This window comes from Stomoxys calcitrans, chromosome 1 (assembly GCF_963082655.1).
Source record: "Stomoxys calcitrans chromosome 1, idStoCalc2.1, whole genome shotgun sequence".
Lineage (NCBI taxonomy): Eukaryota > Metazoa > Arthropoda > Insecta > Diptera > Muscidae > Stomoxys > Stomoxys calcitrans.
Window position 1 is genome coordinate 229,692,712 of NC_081552.1, and position 23,311 is coordinate 229,716,022.

At 40.9% G+C, this 23,311-nt stretch overlaps 2 protein-coding genes across 3 annotated transcripts in view; both read left to right on the forward strand.

The window, feature by feature from the left end:
- LOC106092094 (protein SPT2 homolog) overlaps nucleotides 1–22,979 on the forward strand; it is a 312,016-nt gene extending 289,037 nt beyond the window's left edge. For both annotated transcript variants that reach the window (XM_059360869.1, XM_059360868.1), the window contains 2 exons: nucleotides 21,256–21,437; nucleotides 21,502–22,979. In XM_059360869.1, the coding sequence (XP_059216852.1) occupies nucleotides 21,290–21,437; nucleotides 21,502–22,796 (1,443 nt within the window). In that variant the 5' untranslated portion in view covers nucleotides 21,256–21,289 and the 3' untranslated portion in view covers nucleotides 22,797–22,979. The remainder of the gene's footprint in view (nucleotides 1–21,255; nucleotides 21,438–21,501) is intronic.
- LOC106092092 (uncharacterized) lies at nucleotides 1,534–10,740 on the forward strand. Its single transcript, XM_059368670.1, has 3 exons — nucleotides 1,534–1,722; nucleotides 9,111–9,209; nucleotides 9,577–10,740. Exons 1-3 carry the CDS (start codon nucleotides 1,534–1,536, stop codon nucleotides 10,738–10,740), a joined length of 1,452 nt encoding a protein of 483 aa, XP_059224653.1.
- Nucleotides 22,980–23,311: the final 332 nt, after the last annotated feature.

The following is a 23,311-nucleotide window of genomic DNA, read 5'->3' on the forward strand; positions in this document are numbered from 1 at the left end:
TATAAACCGATTTTGGATCTTGACTTCTTGAGCCACTAGAGGGCGCAATTCTGATTCGAATTGACTGAAACTGTGCATGAAGTGTTGTGTTATAACTTCAAAAATCTGTCCTAAGTATGGTGCAAATCGATACATAACCTGATATAGCTGCCATATAAACCGATCTGGGATCTTGTTAAGCCTTTAAAGGTCGCAATACTTATCCGATATGGCTGAAATTTTGCATGAATATTTGCTTATGATTTCCAACAGCTGTGCCAAATATGATTTAAATCGGGGCACAACCAGTTTTAGCTGCCATATAAACCGATCTTGGATGTTGACTTTTTAAGCCTCTAGAGGTCGTAATTCTTATCCGATTTGGCTGAAATTTTGCATGAGATGTTTTGCTAAGATTTCCAACAACTGTGCTACGTACGGGTGAAATCGATGTATAACCTGATATAGCTGGCATATAAACCGATCTGGGGTCTTGACTTCCTAAGCTTTTAGAGGGTGCATATCGTATCCGATTTAACTAAAATTTTGTGTTTCGTTTCAACAACTGTATTCAAATCGGTTCATAATATGATATGGCTGCCATATAAAACGATCTGGGATTTTGACCTCTTGACCCTCTATAGGGCGCAATTATTATCTGATTTGCGTGAAATTTTGTTCAACTTCTTCTCAACGGTCATGACTTCAACATACGTGTCAAATATGGTCTGAATCGGTCTATAACCTAATACAGCTTCCCTATAAAACGATCTCCCTATTTTATTTTTGACCCCCCAAAGGGCGAAACCCTTATTCGATTTGGCTGACATTTTACACAATGACTTTTACTGTGGTCTCCAACATTTACTCCATTATGGTCCGAATCGACCGAATCGAGGGCGCAATTCTGATCCAAATTGGCTGAAATTGTGTTGTTTTGAAGTGTTTTGTTATGACAAATGCGACCCATAGTGGAGGGTATATAAGATTCGGACCTGCTGAACTTTGCACGCTCTTACTTGTTACTTTTAGGGCCTTTGGAAACTTATTTATCAACCGAAATTTTGCGCAACGATTTTCTCTAAGACTCTTACAACATGTACAGATTTTGGTCAAAACTCTAAATATGAAATCATAGCAAATTTTAATTTCGTCAACTAAGCCTGCATACCCAATTTGGTGTTTGGCATTAAAAAATCGGCTTTGCCCGACTTTAGCCCATTCTTACTTGTTTTTATTGATTTATAATTTCGGTTGGATCCCGGCCGAAACGGAATATCTATGAGCACCACACAGGCTGGAACTTTGAGCTCCGACTTGTGTGGTGTCCATCTTTACCACATGCAGCTGAAAGCAACCGAGCGCGTCCACAGGTTGCAGTCAGTCAGCGATTTTTAATTAAATAATGAGTGCCAATGATACTCGAGATGACAAGGCGTGTTATTGGCACCTTCAAATAACCAATGACCAACATCAGCGTCTGTTACCAGGTTAGGGGCGGCTGGAGGCGAGCGTCGGATGTTGGAGCAAGCGACTCGCCATAACTTGGTATACATGTACAATCCCACAAAACCCATTGGGGGCGATGGGCCAGTAACCCGCTTCCGGAAAACTATGAGAAACCTAGGTATACCACCCAACGTTGGCGACCCACGCAAACGAAAAAAGGACCATGATTTGCGGATCTGCTCCTTGAATGTCTGCTCTCTTTATAGAGAAGATGCTGTATACTCGCTGGCGGATGTATTAGAGAAGTACAAGGCAGATATTGCCGCCTTACAGGAAATGCGATGAACTGGGAATGTCGTCACGACAACACCAAACTGTGACGAACTATACTATAGCTGCCATAACACGAGGCATGAATTTGACTGTCGGAGATTGAAACACCTTGTCTCCAGCTTTTATCCGGTGAAGGAGAGGCTAGCCACAATCCGCATAACAGTCAAATTCTTCAACACCAGCTTTATATGTGCCCATGCCCTGACGGAAGACAAAGACGATCAGACCAAGAATATTTTCTGCACCAGATTCCAACATAAAAAAATTTTCACAAAGCCACATGGCTGTCATCCGATCAAAACATGAGGAACCAAATTGTCAAGGCATTCATCCAACGTGTTAGATGTACCATCGATCCGTGGTGCGAATATAGATACGGATAATTGCCTTGTTGCAGTAAAGGTTCGTACCCGCTTGAAAATGACGAGGAAAGTACGATCTGACACGGCACGGAAGCTGGACATTGAAAGCTGCAAACACAGCAGATGGCAGCGGCATACTCCACTCGACGGACCCAACTGCTTGATGAAAGCACTCCTTGTTCCGATGATATAATGGCGCAGTGGCACACTATTGCCCACTCCATGGAAAATGCCGTGAAATCCGTACTTGGGTACCGGAAGCTTCTTCCAAGAAACCCATGGTACGATCAAGAGTGTCGAGATGCTACTGAAGCCAAGAATGCGGCATACAGAGCAACCCTGCGATCAGTAGCAACGCGCCAAATGAAGGAGAGGTATTTGAAAAAAAAGGAGAGAGGAGAAACGTCTATTTCGCAGAAAAAAAAAGGAAATGGAAAGACGTGAGTGTGAGCGAATTGAGGTGTACAGGAGTCAGAATGTAGTTCGAAAATTCTACCTAAGGATTAAACATCAAACCATGGCTTTGGTGCAGGCACATCCTCCTGCAAAGACAACGAAGGAAATTCTAGTCAGAATGAGGTCCAAGTAGCAGTGACCCGACTAAAGAACAACAAGGCAGCAGGAGCCGACGGGTTACCCGCTAAACTATTTAAGACCGGAGGCAACACGCTGATAAGGCGTATGCATCAGCTTATCTGCGCAATCGGGCTAGAAGAACGCACACCCGATGCTTGGAACCTCAGCATACTATGTCCCGTACACAAGAAAGGAGATAAGACGGAATGTGCCAACTACAGAGGAATAAGTCTCCTCCCCATCGCATACAAGATACTCTCGAGCGTACTGTGTGAAAGATTAAAACCTAAAGTCAATGAGATAATTGGGCCCTATCAATGCGGATTTAGACCTGGTAAATCCATACTGGACCAGATATAAACACTGCGACAAATCCTGGAAATGCCCCGAGAAGGACAAATCAACACCTACCAGCGACTACAAAGCCGCTTTCGATACCCCTTTACATTCAAGGGTACTTCAAGCCATGTCTGAATATGGTATCCCTGCAAAATTTATAGGACGGTGCAGAATGACACTTGCTGATACGCGTTTCTCAGTAAGAATAGGAAATAATCTCTCCGAACCTTTCAATACCAAACGAGGTTTCAGACAAGAAGACAGCCTCTTGTGTGATCTCTTTAATACTCTGCTGGAGAAGATTGTACGAGATGCAGATGTGAATAGATATGGCACACTAATCACAAGAGAATACATGCTACTCGCCTATAACGACGACATCGACATCATAGGTCGGTCACCGGAAGTAGTAACTGCAGCCTTTGACAGAATCGAAAGAGAGTCTGTGACAATGGATCTTGCAGCAAATGGAGATCAGACGAAATGGATGGTTTCAACTCCCAAAACGCCCTGCACAACCGAGCAGATAAAGAATATGGAGAAAGTAGGGAACCACAACTTTGAGATAGTCAGCAACTTTATCTACCTCGGCACCGCCGTAACCGAAACGAATGACACCAGTTTTGAGATAAAGCAAAGAATAATACGGGCAAATAGATGCTACTTTCGACTAAGTAAGCAGTTTAGAAACAAGGCCACTTCTCGACAGACGAAGATAACTCTAAACAACAATTGACCCGATGGATTCCTTCATCGGCAAGGGCTGCCGCCTCAGCATACAACACTGCTACAACAACAACAACACTATACAACACACTGATACTACCCGTGTTGTTATATGGTTCTGAGGCATGGGTACTTGTGAAAGTAGATGAGGCGAAGTATGAACCACGAGCTGTATGACAACAATAGCATAGTTACACGCATCAAAATACAACGGCTGCGTTGTCTAGGTCATGTTGTCAGAATGGTTGAAGAAACAAAGAAGACTTTTAAAGGCAAACACAGACGCAAACCGGGAAGACCAAAAGCCCGACGTAAAGATCAAGTGGTGGAAGACACCACGATACGGTGTCAGAGATTTTATTGGGTTGCCCAAAAAGTAATTGCGGATTTTTCATATAGTCGGCGTTGACAAATTTTTTCACAGCTTGTGACTCTGTAATTGCATTCTTTCTTCTATCAGTTATCAGCTGTTACTTTTAGCTTGCTTTAGGAAAAAAGTGTAAAAAAAGTATATTTGATAAAAGTTCATTCTAAGATTAATAAAAATTGCGGATTTACTTTCTTTTAAAAAATCCGCAATTACTTTTTGGGCAACACAATAGAATGAGCGCAGAAGATTGAGGCGCTTGAAACGCTATTCTACGTTCGGCTAGTGGAACAAATGTTCTGTCATAGCTAACTAAAGTAAGTAAAGAGATCGTTCGGAGGGTTGCGGGTTCTTAAAGTTTGGACGGCTCCTCACATGCCGAGTGTGGATGTTAGGTTAGATTAGGTTTAAGTGGCAGTCTGCCATCAGACTCACTTAGACGTTTTCGTCCATTGTGATACCAAACGAACAGAAGAAAGAATATGCCTTCTACCTCCTACCGTTGATCACTTCAGATCGCTTTAAAAAGCCCAGTAACTTGTGAATGTTCACATCCGCTAAATCAGACAGGTTCTCAAAGAAATGAGAACCTAAAGTGAAACTCCTTCTAACTGCTAGTGCGGGACACACACATAGTATTCTATAGTCTCTTCTTCCTCGATGTCCCTACAGTTTCTGCAAAAGTCGTTGCTGGCAACCTTCAGTCTGTCAGCATGTTTTCCGATTAGACAGTGCTCTGTCATGACAGACACAATGACTCAGATGTCTGTTTTAACCTATCACAGCAAATCGGTAGACCTCTTCAAGTCTCGATTAGGCCGCATAGTTTTGGAATGCTCACAGCCCCCTCTTTGTGACCATCTATTGGGTTGCCCAAAAAGTAATTGTCGGTAATATTGGGTTGCCCAAAAAGTATTTGCGGATTTTTTATATAGTCGGCGTTGACAAATTTTTTCACAGCTTGTGACTCTGTAATTGCATTCTTTCTTCTGTCAGTTATCAGCTGTTACTTTTAGCTAGCTTTAGAAAAAAAGTGTAAAAAAAGTATATTTGATTAAAGTTCATTCTAAGTTTTGTTAAAAATGCATTTACTTTCTTTTAAAAAATCCGCAATTACTTTTTGGGCAACCCAATATATTTAGTAGTAATATAGTCGGCGTTGACAAATTTTTTCAACGGCTTGTGACTCTGTAATTGCATACTTTCTTCTGTCAGTTATCAGCTGTTACTTTTAGCTTGCTTTAGAAAAAAAGTGCTCGAAATGTTGTTTACTTTTGTTTGTTTGGCGTCAATTTTAATATGGGTACCACATGTATTGAAAGAAATTCATTTAACAAACCGAATCAACGCTTGTGATATGCAGCTTAAACACAATGAATTCGATCCGTTTTTAAAACGAATCATAACTGGAGATGAAAAATGGATTGTTTACAACAACGTTAGTCGAAAACGATAATGGTCCAAGCATGGTGAACCAGCTCAAACCACTTCAAAGGCTGATATCCACCAAAAGAAGGTTATGCTGTCTGTTTGGTGGGATTGGATTGGAAGGGTGTGGTATATTTTGAGCTGCTTCCAAGGAACCAAACGATTAATTCGGATGTTTACTGTCAACAACTGAACAAATTGAATACAGCCATCAAGGAGAAGCGACCAGAATTGGTCAATCGTAAGGGTGTCATATTCCACCAGGACAACGCTAGACCGCACACATCTGTTGTCACTCGCCAAAAACTGAGTGAGCTTGGCTGGGAACTTTTGATGCATCCACCATATAGCCCTGACCTTGCACCATCAGACTACCGTTTATTTCGATCTTTGCAGAACTCCTTAAATGGTAAAACTTTCGGCAATGATGAGGCTATAAAATCGCACTTGGTTCAGTTTTTCGCAGATAAAGGCCAGAAGTTCTATGAGCATGGAATACAAAATTTGCCAGGAAGATGGCAAAAGGTTATCGAACAAAATGGCCATTGTATATTTGATTTAAGTTCATTCTAAGTTCTATTAAAAATGCATTTACTTTCTTTTAAAAAATCCGCAATTACTTTTTGGGCAACCCAATATCATTTGTTGCCCTTCGAGCCTGGTCCTGAAAACGTAGCTTACATGTCGCTAGAGGCATACCCATAGATTCCAATGTCCCTGGAGTGTGTAAGGTAGTTCCTAGTCTCGCAATCTCGTCTGCTTTAGAATTCCCTGGGACATCTCTGTGGCCCGGCACCCAGAACAGGTGAATTTTGAACTGTTCAGCCATCTCGTTGAGAGATCTGCGACAGTGGTTCTCTACTACCGGATAGCTTTCATTTACGCCCTATATTGAAATGGTTGGTAAATATGTCCGGTTTGGTTTTGGTGATGGATTGGGATAGCCAGAGGCTTTGCCTCGAAAGTGCATATCAGATTCGTACTATACTCTCAAATACCTTTCATTTGGGTCCCATATTGGCATGGTTTGTATATACGCCCAATTTGGTGGGCGTTAATGGGGTGGGCGGCCACCCAGATACTTAGCCCTGAAGAAATAACATCATCGTGCTCTACTCTCAAATACCTTTAATTTGAGCTCCATAATACCATATTCATGGGATAAGCCGTCCCCAGAACACTTGGCCCCAAAATTGGATATCAAATTCGTTTTTTACTCTCAAATATCTTTCTTTTGAGCCCCTTATTGCCATATTCATGGGCAAATATGTCCGGTTTGGGAGTGGGGTGGTATGCAAACCAAATAACATCAGAAAATATTCTTCTCAGATAAAACTTCCTGATGAGCCAAATGAAATTAGCAAACAGTAGCTGGCAGACTGCGTTTTGAGTTAAATATTTTTGAATCATATAAAGATGTTGGCAATTTTTTTTTGATAAACTGGTAACAAGAGAGCATGCTCGATAGACATAACTCATTTTGTATTATCAGTCTATTTAAATATTATGATAACTGCTACCTAATAAAACTATTTTTATACCCTCCACCATAGGATGGGGGGTATACTACAATAATTTCGTCATTCTGTTTGTAACTTCTCGAAATATTCGTCTGAGACCACATAAAGTATATATATTCTTGATCGTCGCGACATTTTATGTCGATCTAGCCATGTCCGTCTGTCCGTCCGTCCGTCTGTCCGTCTGTCTGTCTGTCGAAAGCACGCTAACTTCCGAAGAAGTAAAGCTAGCCGCTTGAAATTTTGCACAAATACTTCTTATAAGTGTAGGTCGGTTGGTATTGTAAATGGGCCATATCGGTCCATTTTTTGATATAGCTGCCATATAAACCGATCTTGGGTCTTGACTTCTTGAGCCTCTAGAGTGCGCAGTTCTTATCCGATTGGAATGAAATTTTGCACGACGTGTTTTGTTATGATATCCAACAACTGTGCCAAGTATGGTTCAAATCGGTTCATAACCTGATATAGCTGCCTTATAAACCGATCATGGGTCTGACTTTTTGAGCCTCTAGAGTGCGCAATTCTTATCCTATTAGAATGAAATTTTGCACCACATATTTTGTTATGATATCCAATAACTGTGCCAAGTATGGTTCAAATCGGTTTATAACCTGATATAGCTGCCATATTAACCGATCATGGGTCTTGACTTCTTGAGCCTCTAGAGTGCGCAATTCTTATCCGATTAGAATGAAATTTTGCACCACATATTTTGTTATGATATCCAATAACTGTGCCAAGTATGGTTCAAATCGGTTTATAACCTGATATAGCTGCCATATTAACCGATTTGGGACCTTGACTTCTTGAGCCTTTAGAGTTCGCCATTATTATCCGTTATGCCTGAACTTTTGTACGACGGATCCGCTCAAGAGCCATCAACATACGTGTTTATTATGGTCTGAATCGGTCTATAGCCCGATACAGCTCCCATATAAATGTATCTCTCTATTTTACTTCTTGAGCCGCCAAAGGGCGCAATTCTTATTCGAATTGGCTGACATTTTGCACAGGTCTCAAACATATAATTTAATTGTGGTCCAAACCGGACCATTTCTTGATATCGCTCTAATAGCAGAGCAAATCTTTTCTTATATCCTGTTTTGCCTAAGAAGAGATGCCGGGAAAAGAACTCGACAAATGCGCTCCATGGTGGAGGGTATATAAGATTCGGCCCGGCCAAACTTAGCACGCTTTTACTTGTTTTTTTTTTTTTTTTTTTGACTTGCTGATAAATATGAGGTGCATATTGATCATCGGAAGGAGTTGAGAAGTATAATCTAAATTTCTACAACTAACAAGTCCTATGATTTGGCAACAAGATAGACACTAATTATCAAACATAATTTTGAGCCTCATAGATCGCAGGCATAAGATAAATATTCTTATAAATATGTGTTGTTATAAGAATAGAAAAAACAAAAACTAAAATTCAGGTTTCTTTTCAAGGTCATCAGAATCGGAATTTCGCTTGATTGTTTTTAATTTGTGGGAAGATACTGTCTCGCATTTAAATAAGTTTTGATTGAAATTAATTGAGAAAAAAATCCATATGGCAAACTTCAAAACAAAAAACTTTCCAAGGATATCTAAACACTTTACTCATGAAGAAAAATATCCCTCTTAATGTCTCCAGTTATCGTAGTTATCAATTCAAATCAGTTCTTTTAGCTTCAAAAATCCCCGTACAAGTAAAAGAGTTTTTGCCAAACTCAATGTTATTTATGCTAAAATTATCACAGCCATTTCCTTATGTCGCCGCTGCCAAACGTCATAGGGTCTCCAAGAGCCAGTTTTGGATTACATATTTAATAGCCACACTAAAATTTACATAAAAATACATCCATCAATACAAAATCCATAATGATGACAAAGTTTTTGAGAAAATTATTCTCAGCTTGATGTGTATCGCACACGCCAGCGCAAAAAACCGGTCACCAGATTTGCCTATGCCTCTGCAAAGCCTCGATGCTGTTATTATTATTATTATTATTTTTTTTTTTTTTTGTTATTTAGTTCTAACATCAGAATGGGTCAAAGAAGAAATTAAAAGCCGAAGATAAGAACACAAAACTAACAACATGGGGCATTAACATTAAATCGCAACGCCATTATATGGAGAAAATAGTGAGGCCATCTCATTAGTTAGTTCTATGTTAATTTTGCCTACTACCACCACGTTCGAAGAAGAAGTAGCGCCGAAGAAGGCAACAACTTCCTATGTTTTTGTGTGTTTTAGACCAGTTAACCAAGATATGGCTCGCAAAATTTGAATTGAATTGACGCCAAGAGATTTGAGAGTATAAATATCAATATGACCACCAGAGGACGGTGTTATTTTGGTTTCATCTTCCAGTGTTAACAATCGATAAAATGGTGAGTTTTAGTTTGTGAACCAATTTCGCTAGAAATGGGTCCTTGACATCAAAGGGGATATTTGTATTAATGGACGCTCCCACTCCCACTCTCTCTCTCTCTATTTCTCTTCATGCAGAAATTCTTTATTTTGGCTTTGGCTTTGGTGGCTGGCGTTAGCGCTCAGTATGATTACTCTCCACCTGTAGAGCAACCACAAAACACTTACATTCCTCCAGCAGCTGCCCCAGCTCCAGTCCATCACTCTGCCCCTGCTCCCGTCCAATACTCTGCTCCTCAAGCTGTTCACCACTCTGCCCCAGCTCCAGCTCCAGTGCAACATCACTCTGCTCCAGCTCCCCAACAACACTACTCTGCACCAGCTCCAGTGCAACATCACTCTGCCCCTGCTCCAGTGCAACATCACTCTGCCCCTGCTCCCCAACAACACTACTCTGCACCAGCTCCAGTGCAACATCACTCTGCCCCTGCTCCCCAACAACACCACTCTGCACCAGCTCCAGTGCAACACCACTCTGCCCCTGCTCCCCAACAACACTACTCTGCCCCTGCTCCCCAACAACACCACTCTGCCCCTGCTCCCCAACAACACCACTCTGCCCCAGCTCCCCAACAACATTTCTCTGCCCCTGCTCCCCAACAACAATACTCTGCCCCCGCTCCAGTCCAACACCAAGCCCCTGCTGCTGTCCACCATCAAGCCCCATCTAACCAATACATTCCACCTGCTCCAGTTCAACACTCTGCCCCTGCTCCAGTCCAACACCACGCTCCAGCTGCTGCCCCAGTGCAACACCACTCTGCCCCAGCTCCCCAACAACACTTCTCTGCCCCAGCTCCACAACAACAATACTCTGCCCCAGCTCCAGTTCAACACCACTCTGCCCCAGCTCCAGTCCAACACCACTCTGCCCCCGCTCCAGTTCAACACCACTCTGCCCCCGCTCCAGTTCAACACCACTCTGCCCCAGCTCCAGTCCAACACCACTCTGCACCAGCTCCACAACAACAATACTCCGCCCCCGCTCCAGTTCAACACCACTCTGCCCCAGCTCCCCAACAACACTTCTCTGCCCCAGCTCCACAACAACAATACTCTGCCCCCGCCCCAGTTCAACACCATGCCCCAGCTGCTGTCCATCAACAAGCTTCAGCTCCAGCTTACCAAGCCCCAGCTGCTGCCCCATCCAGCTCTTACCTTCCTCCTTCTTCAGGATCTTTGGGTGATGATGGTTACCGTTACAAGACCATCCGTCGTCGCACTTTCCGTCAACGTTTCTAAATGATCAAAATAAACGATTTTATTAGTATAGTTATAAAAATATAAAAAAATAATTAAATAAATACAACGAAAGTTTTTATAAAACAAAATTTTTATTGTAAACGAACTTAAAGTGTTTTTTACAAAAAAAAAAGTGGGAGATCTTTTATAAGCAGCCATAAATGTGATGAACTACACCTCAAGATAGGAAACAGTGAAAAAACCATAGTTTTTTCGTTAATCTTATTTAAGGCAACAATTACAACAGCAGGAAAGATCTATTCGTACAAGGATGTGCTGAAGGAAAAACAAGTAAAAGCGTGCTAAGTTCGGCCAGGCCGAATCTTATATACCCTCCACCATGGATCGCATTTGTCGAGCTCTTGCCACGGTATCTCTTCCTAGGCAAACAAAGGATAAAATGACAGAATTGCTATGTTATTGGAACAATATCAAGTTATGGTTCATTTCGGACCATAATTGAACTGAATATTGAAGACCATAGTAGAAGGCATTTTGTAAAATTTCAGCCACATCTAGTAAGAATTACGCACTTAAGGGAAGTAAAATAAGGACATCGGTTTATAGGGCAGCTGTATAAGGCTATGAACCGGTTCATGCCATATTCGACACGTATGTCGAATATGAGAGAAGCAAAACAAAATTTCAGCCAAATCGGATAATAATAGCGCCCTCTGGTGGCTCAAGAAATCAAGACCTCAGATCGGTTTATATGGCAGCTATATCAGGTTATGAACCGATTCGAACCATACTTGGCACAGTTATTGGATATCATAACAAAATATGTGGTGCAAAATTTCATTCTAATCGGATAAGAATTGCGCCCTCTGGTGGCTCAAGAAATCAAGACCTCAGATCGGTTTATATGGCAGCTATATCAGGTTGTGGAACCATTCTTAGTACAGTTGTTGGAAGTCATAACAGAAAACGTTATGCAAATTTTCAGCCAAATCGGATAGGAATTGCTCCCTGTAGTGGCTCAAGAAGTCAAGACCCCAAATCGGTGTTTATGGCAGCTATATCAGATTATGGACCGATTTGAACGATTCTTAGCACAATTGTTGAAAGTCATAACAAACATCTCATGCAAAATTTCAACCAAATCGGATAATAATTGCGTCCTCTAGTGGCTCAAGAAGTCAAGACCCCAGATCGGTTTATATGGCAGCTATATCAAAACGTGAACCGATATAGCCCATTTACAATCTCAACCGACCTACACTAATAAGAAGTATTTGTGCAAAATTTCAAGCGGCTAGCTTTACTCCTTCAAAAGTTAGCATGCTTTCGACAGACAGACGGACGGACATGGCTAGTTTGACTTAAAATGTCACGACGATCGAGAATATATGCTTTATGGGGTCTTAGACGGGTACTTCGAAGAGTTACAAACAGAATGACGAAATTAGTGGAGGTGGAGGTTATAATATGGTGCAAAAAGTATGCAGTAAACCCTAAACTCTGATCATTTGGGCTAGTTTTCATACCCTTCACCATAGGATGGAGGTATACTAATCTAGTCATTCCGTTTGTAACACCTCGAAATATTGATCTGAGACCCCATAAAGTATATATATTCCGGATCGTCTTGACATTCTGATTCGATCTAGCCATGTCCGTCCGTCCATCTGTCGAAATCACGATAGCGGTCGAACACGTAGAGCTAGCTGCTATAAAATTTGCACATATATTTCTAATTATTGTAGGTCGATGGGAATTGCAAATGGCCCATATCGGTTCAGATTTAGATATAGCTTCCATATGGACCGATCTCCTGATTTGAATTCTTGAGCTCCTGGAAACCGCCAGTTTTGTCCGATTTGACTGAAATTTTGCATGTGATGTTCTGTTGTGACTCCTAACAACTGTGCTAAGTACGGTCCAAATAGGTCAAGAACCTGATATAGCTCCCACGTAAACCCATCGCCCGATTTGTCTTCTTCAGCCCCTGGAAGCCACAATTTTGATTCGATTTGGCTGAAATTTTTCACATAATGCTCTGTTATGGCTTCCACCAATTGTGCCAAATACGGTTTATAGCTCCCATATAAACCGATCTCCCGATTTGACTTCTTGAGCCCTTACAAGGGCTCAAGAAGTCATGTGATGTTCTATAACAACTGTGTTCCTAACAACTGTGCCAAGTACGGTCCAAATCGGTCTATAACCTGATATAGCTCCCATATAAACCGATCTCCCGATTTGACTTCTTGTGTCCTTATATGCCGCGAGTTTTGATCAATTTGGCTAAAATTGTGCATATGCGGTGTTCTGTTACGACTTCCAACAAATGTGTCAAGTACGGTCCAAATCGGTCTATAACCTGATATTGCTTCCATATAAATCGGTCTCTCGATTATCGATGCTTGGTTCCTAGAAGCTTCAAGTTTTGCTGGTTTGACAGAAGTTTGGTATGTCGAATAAATTTATTCCCTTCGACTACATTTTTAGCAGAATCCATGGTGGTGGGTTTCCAGGATTCGGCCGGCCGAACAATGCTCATCCGATTTGGCTGCAATTTTGTACGAAGTAGCTGCCATATAAACCGACATAGCTACCATATAAACTGATCTTGGATCTTGACTTCTTGAGCCTCTAGAATGCGCAATTATTATCCTATTTGGCTGAAATTTTGCATGAAGTGTTCGGTTTTCCCATCCAACAACTTGCCAAGTATGGCTTAAATCGGTTCATAACCAAATATAGCTCCCATATAAATTGATCTCCAGACAATAGAATTCCGCCAAATAGCGGAATCCAAAATCCAAACCAATTATGGTCTGAATCGGTTCATAACCTGATATAGCTCCGACATCATAGCAGTTCTCATCCATTATTATTTGTTTACATCTGTTTGCCTATAAAGAGATACCGGGCAAAAAATTTGACAAATGCGATCCATGGTGGAGGATATCTTCTTTTAAATATTAAATTGAATTTGTGTTTGTTTGTTTGTTCCGTATAGACTCAAAAACGGCTGAACCGATTACCTTGAAATTTTCACAGTTTAGGTAGGTTGGTCTGGAAGGAAACATAGGCTATATAATTTTTTGATATCGGAAAGGGGCGGACCCTCCTCCTTATCCCAAAAGTACTATCCAAAGATATAAATGGACCGATCGGGACAATATGGAACTCAAATTAAAGTTATCCAGGAGTAGAGTATGAATTTCGTATTAAAAATTGGGTCCAAATAACTGGAGGGCCGCCCCTACCCCAAAACCCCCTAAAATATTTTTTTTGGACGATCATGACAATATGGGACTCAAATGAAAGGTATTCGGGAGTAGATTTCGAATATGGTCAGAAAGGAGAAATAGGCCTTATAATTTTTTGATTTTGGAAGGGGGTGGACCCTCTCCCGTTACCCAAAAACACCACCCAAAATCAAAAGTGGGCCGATCGGGATAATATGGGTACCAAATAAAAGGTATTGGAAAATAGAATACGAATATGGTACTAAAATTTGGGTCTAGGTACCCATCGGGCCGCCCCAACTCCGAAATTCCCCCATACAGACATATTGGACATTTATGTCAATATGGGTCTTAAATGAAAGGTATTCGGGAGTAGATTACGAATCTGTCATACAAAATCAGTTCAAAGTATAGGTAGATACCCTTCAACCCGAAAATGTCTTAAATGGGCATATGACCCATCATGGCTATATGGGACTCGTTTTTTTTTGTTTGTTCCGTAGAATCAAAAACGACTGAATTGATTTTCTTCAAATTTTCACAGATTGTGTAAGTTTGTCTGGAAGGGAACATAGGCTATATAAGTTTTAGATATCGGATAGGGGAGGTCCCTCCCCTTACCTCAAAAAAAGCCACCCAAAACCAAAAGTGAACCGATGGGCACAATGTGGTTATCAAATCAAAGGTTTGGAGACTAGAAAACGAATATCATATTAAAATTTTGATCCAAGTACCCAGCAGGCCAACCAAATTCCAAAACTCCTCTAAACAGATATATTCGACGTTCCTATCAATATGGGACTCAAATGAAAAGTATTCGGCATTAGATTACAACTATGTCATAAAATATTAAGTCCAAGTAATGGGAGGTCGCCCCACCCCCAAATACCCCCAAATGGGCATATTAGCCAACCATGGCTATATGGGATTAAAACGAAAGGTATTTGGGAGTACATTACGAATATGACATTAAAATTTGCGTTCAAGTCCAGGTGGCGTTATTCCTCCTTAAAATACGTCAAATTGGTTTATTGACCCATTATGACAATATAGAACTCTAATGAAAGGTATTTGAGAGTAGAAAACGAATTTGATATCCAATTTTAGAGCCCAGTGTTTAGGAGGATATGAAGTTCAGTTTAGGGGGTGCTTTAGGGCGTCACCCCCTAAACTGCACTTCTGATTTCCCTAATTTTTAAAAACATCAGATCTCGGAGTTTAGTGATGCGATTTTTTTCCATTTTTACAGTCACCAAGGAGTGTAAGAAGGAGATTAAAGCCTTCTCTGAGGATGGCACAATCCACATCGTTTGGGTGCCGGCCCGGGGAATGAAATGGCAGACGATTTGTCAGTGAAGGCCAGAGGATTGCGGTCGATATACTTGGTTAACCCGAATCCTTTCAGGTCAACGCAATCCGATTTAAGCGTGTAGGCGACAAATGCGCATGTAACACTGTGGAACAGCGAAGCAGTCGGTAGGACGGCAAAAATCGTATGAGGTGATCCGGATCGTGAGAGGACGAGACTATTTATGAAGGGTAGTAAGAAGGAGGTCAGTATAGCTTTTGGTGTCATAACGAAACACAGAAGACTAAAAAAAATGATGAAGCGTTGGAGCATTTCCTAAAAATTAAAATTTTCTTTTTCGAGGTTACTTTTTATACCCTCCACCATAAGATGGGGGGTATACTAATTTCGTCATTCTGTTTGTAACTACTCGAAATATTCGTCTGAGACCACATAAAGTATATATATTCTTGATCGCGGTGACATTTTATGTCGATCTAGCCATGTCCGTCCGTCTGTCTGTCGAAAGCACGCTAACTTCCGAAGTAAAGCTAGCCGCTTGAAATTTTGCACAAATACTTCTTATTAGTGTAGGTCGGTTGGTATTGAAAATGGGCCATATCGGTCCATGTTTTGATATAGCTGTCATATAAACCGATCTTGGGTCTTGACTTCTTGAGCCTCTAGAGGGCGCAATTCTTATCCGATTGGGATAAAATTTTGCACGACGTATTTTGTTATGATATCCAACAACTGTGCCAAGTATGGTTCAAATCGGTTCATAACCTGATATAGCTGCCATATAAACCGATCTGGGGTCTTGACTTCTTGAGCCTCTAGAGTGTGCAATTCTTGTCCGATTGGAATGAAATTTTGCACCACGTGAATTGTTATGATATCCAACAACTGTGCCAAGTATGGTTCAAATCGGTCCATAACCTGGTATAGCTGCCATATAAACCGATCTGGGATCTTGACTTCTTGAGCCGTTAGAGGGCGGAATTCTGATCCGATTTGGCTGAAATTTTGTACGACGGATCCTCTCATGACCATCAACATACGTGTTTATTATGGTCTGAATCGGTCTATAGCCCGATACAGCTCCCATATAAATCGATCTCTCTATTTTACTTCTTGAGCCCCCAAAGGACGCAATTCTTATTCGAATTGGCTGACATTTTACACAGGTCTCCAATATATAATTTAATTGTGGTCTAAACCGGATCATATCTTTATATCGCTCTAATAGCGGAGCAAATCTTTTCTTATATCATTTTACTTGTGTTATTCTAGCTCCTTCCTTTCGGTGTCGGCGAAAAAAAGCAGTTTCGCTCCATTTTGTACTTTTATACCCACCACCGAACGATGGAGGCCACCGTAGAGCAGAGGTTAGCATGTCCGCCTGTGACGCTGAGCGCCTGGGTTCGAATTCTGGCGAGACGATCAGAAAAAATGTACGACAGTGGTTTTCTCCTAATCCTGGCAACATTTGTGAGGTACTATGCCATGTAAAACTTCTCTCCAAAGAGGTGTCGCACTGTGGAACGCCGTTCGGACTCGGTTATAAAAAGGAGGCCCCTTATCTTTGAGCTTAAACTTGAATGGGACTGCACTCATTGATATGTGAGAAGTTTGTCCCTGTTCCTTGGTGGAATGTTCATGGGCAAAATTTGCATTTACCGAAGGATGGGGGTATATTCATTTTGTCATTCCTTTTGCAACACATCGAAATATCCATTTCCGACCTTATAAAGTGTATATATTCTTGATCGTCGTAAAAATCTAAGACGATCTAGCCATGTTCGTACGTTTGTCCGTCTGTCTGAGATTCTTTTTTCGTCCATAGGCAGGGTAAGTTCGAAAATGGGATATATGGGACTATATCTTGATATGGTCCCCCTACAGACCGATCCGTCGATTTATGGTCTAAGGCCCAAAAAAGCCACCTTAATTATCCGATTTTGATGAATCTTGGGACAGTGAATTGCATTAGGCCACTCGATATCCTTCTTTAATTTGGCTCTAATCGGTCCAGATTTGGATATAGCTGCTATATAGACCGATCTCTCGAGTTAAGGTCTTAGGCGTATAAAAGGCGGAGTTATGTTAGGCCCTTCAACACCCTTCTTCAATTTGACTCAGATCGATCCAGATTTGGATATAGCTGCCATATAGGCCGATCTCTCGATTTAAAGTTTTGGGCCCATAAAAGGCGCATATATAGTCCGATTTCGCCGAAATTTGGTACAGTGAGTTGTGTTAGGCCTTTCGATATTCTTCTTCATTTTGGCTCAGATCGGTCCAGATTTGGATACAGCTGCCATATAGACCGATCTCTCGATTTAAGGTCTTGCGCCCATAAAAGGCGCATATATAGACCGATGTCGCCGAAATTTGGTACAGGGAGTTAAATTAAGCCACTCGACATACCTCTACAAAATGGCACAGATCGGTCTAGAGTTGAATATAGCTGCCATATAGACCGATCTCTCGATTTAAGATCTTGCGCCCATGTATAGTCCGATGTCGCCGAAATTTGGTACAGTGATTTGTGTTAGGCCCTTCAACATTATTCTTCAATTCGGCCCATATCGGTCCAGATTTGGATATAGCTGTCATATAGACCGATCTCTCGATTTAACGTTTTGGGCCCATAAAAGGCGCATTTATCGTCCTATTTCGCCGAAATTTGTTACAGTGGGTTGTGTTAGTCCCGTTAACATTCTTCTGCAATATGGCACAGATCGGTCCAGATTTGGATATAACTGTCATATAGACCGATCTCTCGATTTAAGGTTTTGAGCCCATAAAAGGCGCATTTATTGTCCGTTGTCACCGAAATTTGGGACAGTGAGTTGTGTAAGACCCCTCAACATCTTTCTGCAAATTGGCCCAGATTGCTCCATATTTGGATATAGCTGCCATATAGACCGATCTCTCGATTTAAAATATTAGCCTCAAAAAAGGCGCATTTATAATCCGATATTGTTCGGCCTAACGCCTTTTTCTTAAATAAAAATAATATATGTGTATTAGTATATCCCTCCCACCATCCTATTTTACCACCAGCTACCATTTTAACAGCAAACTTAGGGTCATATCTTCAGTGTTCGGCTACAACTATTGACTTAATTAAAAAATAAAATGAACACATCTTGAAATTAATTTAACTTCCGTTTATTTGCTTTGTTTTGCTACAAAATTGCTATTCATAAATGTATGATCAAAAAAAGATATAATGGACATCATTTTTTGATCATATTTGAAGTTAATAGTAGCTATTGAATCATTATCACTTTTATATCGCCTATTTAAAACTTAAATTGAAAACAATAGCCCCCTCAACAACAGATGTTGCCGTTTCTTTAACTACTTATATTTCATTGAAAAAAAAAAAAAAATTATAATAAATATGGGTCTGTTGGTGGACATGTTTTTTGTGTGTTATCCGAAACCCCACTGTGCACAGAACGCCTCATGTTTTGTGTGATAGCATTAAAAAATAACAACATTAAAACTATTATTAAATATTTATAAGACTCTGCGGTGGGGTGACATCTCTCGCAAAACTAAAACACATTTTTTGATTAATTCAAGATTCTAATTTGATGAAAAAATTAATCTGATTTTTGAACTTGGCTCATTTTATATGCAAAACGCTAAAAAAGCAAAAAAGACAAGATGCTGCATAATGATGACCGGCCCCCTCCCATCACCTCAGCTGTGATGAAATATTGGCGTATACACGTTTTTGTGCAAATTTTTTTTTATCAATGTCCCATACGATATGGTGGAGTACAAATTTGTTGAGATCTTTCGATCATTGAGAAGAAGTGATCGAATAGTTTGCAATGACAAACAATTTTATAGAGACTTTGCCATACTCGTTATTTTCTAGTCAATTGGCTATTTATTATTGGCTTTTTGTGAAATTGTGACACGATTTATGGGTGGTGGGTGTGGTGAAACAATAAATAAATTTCAACAATGTTGTACTTTATGTCATGCTGTTTGCGTCGTTTGGATTTTCACACATTTTCATGTGTTATCACATTTTCATGTGGAGGTGACAGGCCCCTAAATGTGGTCACCTCGGTATTTCGGAAATTTTCTGGAAAGTGTTTAAAAATCCCTACAAAGAACCTTGAGATTTTACACGTTATCTCCATAACACCTCAGCATTAACCATTTAAAATTGCAAAGAGTTATCTCACAGGGCATGCTTTTTTAATAGTTTTTTTTCGGTTCTATCCCACTGTGCTTATGTGAGTATTGGTCTAGTTACACTCCTGAAGAACTAGTTAACTATCTTTGGAGGGGTGCCTATATAATGCCAAACATATATGAACCCCCTCCGCTCCGTCTCTTGAAAGTGTAAAATCCCTAATATTAAGTAAAAAAAAATTTCGCCTAAGTAAATGTTTCCTTTGATTTTTGAAAAATTTACTTTCTTTAAATCGAACAAATCTTTAACATAAGTCAATATATGTATCTTTCTAAGAAAAGCCGCACAGCAATGGGGTAAGCATTCATGGTTCTGTTGCCCTTTTACAGAACGGATGTTGAGGTTACTCGCCAAAGTTGCCAACGTACATGCATAGCTACAGATTTTTCTAAAAAAAAAAAATCAGTTTAAGTTTCTCAATCCAATGAATGTTTTGGCATTGTCTAAATTTGTATACCCTCCACCATAGGATGGGGGTATACTAATATCGTCATGCTATTTGTAACTCCTCGAAATATTTGTCTAAGACCCCATAAAGTATATATATTTTTGATCGTCATGACATTTTAAGTCGAACTTGCCATGTCCGTCCGTCTATCCGTCCGTCCGTCTGTCTGTCGAAAGCACGCCAACTTTCTAAGGAGTAAAGCTATCTGCTTGAAATTTTGCACAAATACTTTTTATTAGTGTAGGTCGGTTGGGATTGTAAATGGGCTATATCAGTCCACGTTTTGATATAGCTGTCATATAAACCGATCTGGGATCTTGACTTCTTGAGCCGCTAGAGGGTACAATTCTTATCCGATTGGGCTGAAATTTTGCATGAGGTGTTTTATTATGACTTCCAACAACTGAATATGGTTGAAATCGGTTCATAACCTGGTATAGCTGCCATATAAACCGATCTGGGATATTGACTTCTTAAGCCGCTAGAGGGCACAATTCTTATCCGATTTGGCTTAAATGAGGTGTTTTATTATGACTTCCAACAACTGTGCTGAGTATGGTTGAAATCGGTCCATAACCTGATATAGCTGTCATATAAACCTATCTGGGGTCTTGACTTCCTGAGCGTCTAGAGTGCGAAATTCCTATCCGATTTGGCTGAAATTTTGCATGACGTGTTTTGTTATGACTTTCAACAACTGTGCTAAGAATTGTTAAAATCGGTCCACAACCTGATATAGCTGCCATATAAACCGATCTGGGGTCTTGACTTCTTGAGCCGCTAGAGGACACAATTCTTATCCGATTTGGCTGAAATTTTGCATGAGGTGTTTTATTATGACTTCCAACAACTGTGCTGAGTATGGTTGAAATCGGTATAACCTAATATAGCTGTGATATAAACCTATCTGGGGTCTTGACTTCTTGAGCCACTAGAGGGCGCAATTATTATCCGATTTAACTGAAATTTTGCATGAGATGTTTTGTTATAAATTTCAACAACTGTGCTAAGAATAGTTCAAATCGGTCCATAACCTGATATAGCTGTCATATAAACCGATCTTGGGTCTTGACTTCTTGAGCCACTAGAGGGCGCTAGTATTATCTGATTTGGCTGAAATTTTGTACAACGGCTTCTCTCATGACCTTTAACATACGTGTCGTCTCTCATGACCTTTAACATGTGTCGGTTTATAGCCTAATACAGCTCCCCTATCAACTGATCTCCCTATTTTACTTCTTCAGCCCCTAAAATGCGCCATTCCTACAAGATTTGGCTGAAATTTTACACAATGACTTCTACTATGGTCTCCAATATTCAGTTCAATTATGGTCTCTCTCTCTCTCTCCATTTTCAGATTCCGTGTAAATGGTCCCCAAATTCATCGTAAAATGGGTTTAGCGCAATACCCTCCCGGTGCCGTAGGAAGTCCGGATGATCCCCTGGCAGATCCTTACGATGATCCCTCATACAGTTTCAGTTTTCGCACATCAGAACAATCACGGTCAGAGGACCAAGATGCCACGGGAAGAGTAAGAGGTAACCAACCTTTAAGAATCTTATTTTAGCGTTTAATATTTCTTTTTAAATTTCAATTTCTTAGGCCTCTACTCTTTTTTGGATGATGAGGGCGAACGTCACAGCGTACGTTATGCGGCTGGTGCCGGTACAGGTTTTGAGGTTAGCAATTCTGTGCCCGATAATCCAGCCAGTGTAAGCTATGCCAGCCCCTTGTACAAGGCTCCACCTGGAACGCGAGGTAAGATGTCGGTACAACGGGGTCCGGGAGGTACATATAAACTTATTGCCGCTGGACCAGATCACAGGCGAGCTGAGACTAGAACCCCTGATGGGGTAGTGCGTGGCACCTACTCCTTTCTGGATGATAAAGGCGTGCAAAGAACTGTGGAATATATTGCAGGTGCTGGTATTGGCTATAGGGTGGTTAAAAATCGCATAGGTCCCAGTACACATATAAATCCTTCGGTAGCCGATTATCGTCTGGGTGATACCAGCTTTAAGTTGGCCAATGATTTTGGTACTGGTGCCTCAGCCTCAGGAGGAGGTGGTAGTGGGGGTGGAAGTGGCAACGGAGTAGGTTCATCAGGCATGGGTGGTCGCCAGAGAGTTAACCAAAGAGTCTCCAATACGGTTACAGGCAATGGAGGATCTACAGCTGAATATGACACTTCGTCTACAGGGCATGACAATGGTGATAATGAAATAACCATTGACAATGAACTTGACAGCGAAACCGGACCCGCCTACAATACAAATCGTCCGCAAAATAACATGAAAACCAAACCTAAGAGACCGTATCTGCCAAGAAACTCCCCAAATGGTAAAAACAATCTGCCTGACAGAGAACCCATGATCGAGAGGGATGCTTCAAATATACCTAAAAGAAATAATGGCAGAAATCAAGATAGCAACAATGCAATGAGCAAAAATCCAAGAGGACCCAGTCGTAGACCACCAAATTCATTCAATAAAAACTATGGCCCTTCGAGCAGTGGCAGTGACAGTGAGGGTTCTAATAATGGCTACGACTATGCGCGTCCTGGCAAAGGCTCGAATTCCAACAACAACTATAACCCTGACGATGATGACATTGGAACCGCCCTGCCACCATTGATAACGGCCAATCGTAAAATCCTCGAAATCGATCGCGAGCGTGATTGGGTTGAACGCCATCGTGACTCAACAGTCATCAAAAACGTAGGCAAATGGTATATAGGCCTTCCGCCGGGCCAAAGTGTTCGAGCCCATGTTCAAAATATTGACATTTTACCCTTGGGAGGTCGTCGAGTGCCATCTCCATCGGAGGCTTTGCGTCAAGATGAATTGGCCGATATGGTGGCTTCCTTTGAGCATGAGAAGTCCAACTACAACAGCTAGTTCTGAGCAGCCTCAGTATGACTCGTCTCGTCCCAAAGCACATGCGTATTTAGATCTTAATGGCTTTAGCTTAAGAGTAGACAAATGGTCTTAGATTACTCTTAGCATGGTAAGATGCGAATAATTTGAAATTAAAATAAACACACAACAGTATTGGCTTTGATATTTATTTTTTTTTTTTTTGACAAATAAATTTTTGCTAATTTTTTATAATGGTTTTTGATGAAATCCGATCATAGAAGACATTGCCAATGGCCACATGAGAGGTATGTATTCTGTGGCCATGAAATTGATTTCTGTGGCTGTTTCATATCTTTGGTTTTTGCTATCGCATGCATAAACGAATTGTGTGAATTATACTTTGCATGATACATGCCCTAGCGCAGATGACTTGTTTAAGTTGATGCCCAAGATGTCTGAGAAATCATATTTGTATACCCTACACAACTACTGTGGTACAGGGTATTATAACATAGGGCATTTGTTTGTAACACCCAAAAGGAAGAGAGATAAGC